Source organism: Olea europaea, unplaced genomic scaffold (assembly GCF_002742605.1).
Source record: "Olea europaea var. sylvestris unplaced genomic scaffold, O_europaea_v1 scaffold2457, whole genome shotgun sequence".
In the NCBI taxonomy this organism is placed as follows: Eukaryota; Viridiplantae; Streptophyta; class Magnoliopsida; order Lamiales; family Oleaceae; genus Olea; species Olea europaea.
This window is the reverse complement of record NW_019242776.1, coordinates 38944-45770: the sequence shown is the minus strand read 5'-3', so window position 1 is coordinate 45770 and position 6827 is coordinate 38944. Positions and strand designations below refer to the sequence as shown.

Genomic DNA, 6827 nt, shown 5'->3' with positions numbered 1-6827 from the left:
AATTTCCACTTTCAATAAAGTCATTTATCAGGGTAGCAATCTCTAGGCTCAACCGGCACTTGTCATTTATGAGCTAGTTTTTAGGCCCAAAAGCCAAGTCGAACAAGATCATTGCCCAAAAGGAGGGCTTGGTCTGGCACTTGGCTCGGGCTTGCCATGATCCGAGTTAGCCCAAAAGTGAAGAGCCTGACAAAAATAAAAAAATTCTTATGATAGATACATTAATGGAAAATGATACTTGTACACTTTAGGATGTACATAAGACTTTATACCCCTCATGAGAAAAATTTTGATGGGACAATCACACTGTCTTAATTGTGTGCTCAACATTGCCATCTTTGAGAAGAAATCTCAAACTACTTAGAAATTGGTTTAACTGATGTTTAGAACATTTCACGCTACAGTATAATGTCAAAAACGAAAGACAATAAAAGTATAAAATGTAAATAACTTGAAATCAAGAGATTAGAGAATATGAAAATGAGTTATTTATAGAATAAAGTTTGAGTATGTAAAAAAAAATAATAAAAAAAATTTTGAAATAGAGAGATTAGAGAATATGAAAATGAGTAATTTATAGAACAAAGTTCGAGTATGTAAAAAATAAATAAATAAATAAAAAAGAGAAAAAAAGAAAAAGAATAATAATAATAATTTAAATCGAGAGATTAGAGAAGATGAAAACGGGTCATATATAGAACAAAGTTCAAGTATGTGTAAAAAAAGTGGGGGAGTAAATTAAAGGTTGCAAAATGCAAATTAAGAATCAATTCAGACATCCGGCTACAATCTGGCTTCAGTTGCACCAGGTTTTAAGTGTTGGACACTTGGAAACGAGGTTGCCATTGTTTTCTCTTACTTTGATCGTTGAACCACCCTAGTTTTCAGCAGAAACAAATGCTGTTTTGTTGAAAAAATAATACAAACCACAAGCATTTCCATTTTCCTAGCTTTATCATGGCCTATAAATGCATCTATTAAACTTATCCAAGGAAATATTGAAAAAAGGGGAAAGAAAAATAAATAAATAAGATACTAAGAAAAATTTCAGGTGAAGAGATATGGCAAAGAAGCTTGTTGCAGTGTTTCTAATGTGCCTTTTCGTGATGGCAACGTTTCACGTTCACGAGGCCGAAGCTGATGAGGCTCAATTCAAGGAATGCTACGACACCTGCCACAAGGAGTGTTCTGATAAGGGCAATGGCTTCACATTCTGTGAGATGAAGTGCGACACTGATTGTAGCGTCAAAGACGTTAAAGGTGTGTTTTCCAAAACTCATCAACTCTCTTTCATGGAAAGGATTTCACTTACTTTTAAATTATATATACTGTATTTTGTAATGATCCAAACCTATGTGTACTCAAATCGTTATATAATGCATATTGTTGGTCCATCCTATCTAGGATTCAACTTAAATTTCGCATAAAACAGATGCCTTGAGTTCGAGTATTAAAATGTGTGAGGAGTATGATGAACTCAAACTCTTCCAAAACGAGCAATATGTAAAATATAACGACTTGAATAAAAAGATTTGGGTCATTACATATTTGATCCCATAAATCTAATACAAGGGACCCTTGGGGGAATTGATGAATCCGGCTACACCTACACATTTTCTCTTTGTTGGATCTTTACGAATTCGTTTCATTCAAGAATTGGATAATCACTTTAAAATTACACTTTTTTCAATTCAAATAAATTATTACGATCACCCCTTTCTTAATTTATCTTCATCTGTCTTAGTTCTTACTTTACTTTCTTTTTGTAATTAATATATTTATTCCCATTTGTGCAGAGAAACTCGAAAACTACAAGCCAAAAAATTAATGGATTGAAGATAGTTGCAGCAGATTAGAACAGTACGGAGAATAAGGTGGATAATAGTTACAATTAGGTTCAAGTTTTGGGTCCACTCTTGTATTGCAATGAAGTGAAACTTATTATTGCATGAAAATTTTGATTCAATAAATTTAATTAAACAATGCTTTAGATCTTGCTTTTTATTAGTTCGTTGTTATTTTGATTTCATGCTTTGGTTATTTATGGAAATAATTTGACAAGATCACATCATATTATCTAGATTATTGATTGATGTACAAGCATCAATAAAATTAGATAAAGTGGGAATGATCGTTAATTTATTCAATTAAACAAAATAAATTAAAATAATTTTTTTTTATAAAAATGGGAGAAACAAACTATATATCGTTTAGGGGTGACAGTAAGCTGAACCAAGCCAATGCTGCCCTGGGTGACAGTAAGCTGAACCAAGCCAATGCTGCCCTGGGTGACAGTAAGCTGAACCAAGCCAATGCTGCCCTGGGTGACAGTAAGCTGAACCAAGCCAATGCTGCCCTGGGTGACAGTAAGCTGAACCAAGCCAATGCTGCCCTGGGTGACAGTAAGCTGAACCAAGCCAATGCTGCCCTGGGTGACAGTAAGCTGAACCAAGCCGATGCTGCCCTTAAAACACACAAGTTCGCTTGGCATTCAGTTCGTGTGGACATGTCTAGAACCTAGGCTTGGTTTGGCCATTTGGCTCATAGGTCTCATGGGCGAAGCAATTGTAAATCCCTTCATTTTTTGGGGATTGGGGCTGACTACTTTTAATGTAGGCGAAATTAAAATTATTCGCAAAAAAAATATTGCATGGTTAAAATTGTTCACAAATAAAAAATTGTGTGTACAATTTTATTTTATTTTATTTTATTTTTTTTAATTCAAAAGAGTGGGAAAGATTAAAGTAAACAATACATACAAATTATGAACTTCGATTTTGAAAACCTTCATCTGTTAATATGTTCACTTTATCTTAGATGTATGGCTCTCTGTCTTCTTAATTAATCATTTAAATATATTAGACTCTCTATACAAGATGCAATGTATGAAATATATTTTAACGAAGTTTGAAGGGAAGTTGACATCTATTACCAAATTCTACCTCTAAATACAAATTGAGATCGAACTTTTTAGGTATTGTTCGAACAAATTGGCAGCATTTTTGGCCTTACAGAGAATATAAAATCGTTCTTTATTACTTCATAGAGAGTCCCATCTACTGAACTATCTCGTGAGTCGAGTGTCCCATGGGACAAGGCTATTATTGCTTATTCTTTGTGTATTTTGGTAGCGGTGGGAAGTTGGAGAGGAAGACTAGTGTAGATATCTTTTTATTAGAGAAAGGGCATTTATAGCACTTAATGCTTAGAAAAGTGAAACAACTCATGAATTTACAGTGTTCTATTTAATTCTTCACACACACATATCTGTTTTATATTGAAAAAGAAGATATTGATTTTGGTAATGGGACCTTAAAATTGTTTGTAGATTTAATACAGATTCTAATTCTGAGACAAAATGGTGGGTTATCTAACCATTTTTTTTTACATGTTTTTGTATTTGTTAAGCCCCCGTTTGACACTCATTTTTTTCAAATTTTAATGTTTGAAAGAGTTTTTTTTTTCTTTTTTTTTTTTTAAAGAATGTGTAGTTGAGAGCGAGATCCAAAGTTTGAGAGGATTAAAGTGTAAATACTCAAAAGTTGTGTGGAACCTCATGATGAGGATTCGAGAATTCTAGGGATCAACTGGATGCAACTAGAAGTAAACAATGAGTAAAATGACAAAAATATATTTATAAATCAATTTTCTACCGCACAAGGATGTTCCAATCTTTAATAGAAGATTGAGACCCAATTTTAGCCTAGCAAATGTTCGAATTGGAAAGAGCTATTTTAGTAAACTTGTAGCCCTTTGAGTTATTTTTTATAACTTAATTTGAATCATCTCAATCGGATTTCGAAAGAAAAAGTTATGATAAAAATACTAAAGTTATGATTTTAGTTATGTATTTAATGCTTTTTTACTTGATAAATAAGTCAATGATTTTGTGAATCTTTGACGAATCGAGAGGTTAGTTTTAGATTTAGAACAAATATTAAAATTCGATGATTTAGTATAATGTGTAGAAATACCTATGCTCATCATTTTCGATCTTATGTGAATTCTTAAAATAAGTAGTGAGTTTAAATAAGATTGATTCACATAGAGATATGCAATTGAATTAATTAAATTAACTCAATGAGAACTCAAGAAAGATAAATTGGATATAATAGATGATCGAACACCATAGTAGATTTATGAATAATAAATTAATATTAAAAGGTGATCAATAGATAAAATTGTTATGTCCTAATATCTATTCCATATTTGAATTTTAAATCAATTTTTGTGTGCATCCCACTACTTTGAAATAGTTAGATAAAAAATCACAACAAATCACAAACTTTTTGTTTGTCTTCATCAAATAGGAGTTAGAAATATTACACAAGCATTAAAGTATAGATCTCGTGGGAACAATAATTCGTATTCCAATGTCCACTATATTACTTGTTATGATAACGTATGCTTGTGATAGAAAAAACACAACAATAAGTAAATATTTTACTTATCAATAAAAGAAAAATTATTTTAATCATCGTGCCTATCATGAAAACTTACGAATATGACTTGAATTACAATTATCATCCAATTCCTTATTCAAATATTAACGAGTCACTATGAGTTTCTTTTACGTCTCTTCTTCCCTTTCCCACTTTGCTGCATATATGTCCACGATTTCACACTCTATTAGAATTCATCACTAGTCTCATGAGTTCTTTATTCTTCTAAAATCACAGTCTCGTGAATTCTTTATTCTTCTAAAATCAAACCATGGCCGATTATCCGTAAACAAAAAATAATCATGCTACGCAGCATGGTCTCAAAACTTGCATAAGCACAACTGCAACAAATTTAAAACTAATATATTATCAAATAAACTGTTTGGCAAAATTAAAACGTAAACAAAATAACTTCAACATTTGATTCAATTCTCAATCGAAATGTTTACGGATCCAAGTGGATTCAAACCAACTATTACAAAGAAAAACAATTTCAATTTGATTATGTGGTTTGGAGATTTTGGTATTCAACGTCAATCCTACTATTTGTTCTTTAGCCCCCGCTTGACCCTCATTTTTTGAAACGAAAATTAGTGGAATAGTGATTTTTTTTTTTTTGAAAAATAAATGGTTGAAAAAGAAGGAAAAATTTTCGATTTACATGTAATATTATTTTATAAAAATTGTATGGTTGAAAATAGGAGAAAGAAAAATAAAATAGAATTTAATGGTGACCTATTAATACATCAATAAATTTCATAACATCGTCAAAGGAAAAATTAACGATGAAACCCTCAACGTTTTAAATAGTATAGATATGGGTCCGCTACCTGTTGATTCTCAACTTATAAACAACGTTTTTATTTTGTCCATGGTTCACAAAACCGTCTATTTAATAAGGTTCTAAAATACCTAAATCGTGAAAATGCGTTTCATTCAAGCATCAATCATTACATGTATATACATACCTAAACGAAGTATATTTGTATATGTGTAATTTTGAGTTTTCTAATTTTAAATATACAAACTAATAAATTAATTAAAAAATTACTCGAAATCTCAAGTATTATAATATAATCTTCAAATTTTCAACAAAAATATATTACTCAAAATTATAAATACTTCAATTACTTAGTAATTATTCCTACAATTAGTTTATAAGGAATGTCAGCTTAAAAACCTTTAAATCTTTCTAACTCTTTATCGGATTTCAATTTAATTTCATCTTCTTCATCAAAGTCATCTTTCGTGTCATCCTAATGTAAAATCATTTCCAGATTCCCTTATTTCAATTCGAGAATTTCTATCACTTCTTGTAGATGATAAAATTGTGTATTACTAGCATCACTTGCGCAAAACTAGAGAAAGATCGAAAGAGGCTCGAGCTCGACGTAGATAATTTGTAACTCTACGAAAAAGTTGTTAAAAGACAAGATCTTAAAAATTGCTGTATATAATTCATGAACTTAATTGATTTGGCTAATTTGATGTTTGTTGGGTTTAATTAGTAATTTTTTTTAAAAGTTATAAAAAAAGGCCTACGCTAATTTTGACAAAAATTTTAACACAAATGCATGCAATATTAAAATTATTTCATGCATATGTGATCAATGAAATGGATAGACTGTATTATCATGCACATAATTCATATATAATGCATTTTTGATAACGCCCCAAGCATATACGAAAATATACAAAGCATATGTGCGAATTTTATAAAACTGATATTTAATGGTTAAAGGATCAATTTTTTTAATGAAATAATTACAATACGCATAGCCCATTTTTTCTTGCTTGTATGATAAAACTCTTTCATCTTCAGAATTCTGATTCATGAATGAAAATTAAAAAGAAAAGAAAAAAGATTTTTTGTCTCTTTGAATAAACTATAAGGAATTAAAATTTTATTATTTGTAGCAATTTCACTATAAGTGGAAATAGTTAATAATTAATATTTTATTTGCAACAATTTCACTACGAGTGGAAATAGTTGAGATTATTCGCATAAATTGCAAACACAAAAAGGACCATCAAACCCTAAACTTTCAATACATTGCACAGTGGTCGAAGGTCCAAATTTCTTTTTGCAAAAGGTTGAACATTTTTCAGTCTTCCCATATTCACAAAGAATTTCAGGATGTATTTGGTAGCACGATCTTTGCATCATTCCAACTACAATTAAAAGGCAATAAACAATGTTAGTCGAAAACTTTGATCTTCGGGACGACAAATACTTAAATTCTATAATTTTAATAATTTTTATTTTTTAAAAAAAAATAAACAATTGAAAAGAACAAATATCAAATTAAGGTAGGCAAAAATGAAAAATAAAATACCTGATAAAAGAGCAAAAAGGACAAATATGAACATTTGGAGCTTCATGAT

General features: G+C 30.2%; 1 protein-coding gene across 1 annotated transcript; it reads left to right on the top strand.

The window, feature by feature from the left end:
• Positions 1-985: 985 nt before the first annotated feature.
• LOC111382272 (major pollen allergen Ole e 6) lies at positions 986-2004 on the top strand. The gene is made up of 2 exons (XM_023006189.1): positions 986-1260; positions 1797-2004. Exons 1-2 carry the CDS (start codon positions 1062-1064, stop codon positions 1826-1828), a joined length of 231 nt encoding a protein of 76 aa, XP_022861957.1. The 5' UTR covers positions 986-1061; the 3' UTR covers positions 1829-2004.
• Positions 2005-6827: the final 4823 nt, after the last annotated feature.

Bases quoted from the DNA above. Each gene is read 5' to 3' on its own strand.
- LOC111382272 (XM_023006189.1), top strand. From the start codon at position 1,062: ATGGCAAAGAAGCTTGTTGCAGTGTTTCTAATGTGCCTTTTCGTGATG. The intron at 1,261-1,796 runs GTGTGTTTTCCA...CCATTTGTGCAG, and splicing joins TAGCGTCAAAGACGTTAAAG to AGAAACTCGAAAACTACAAG.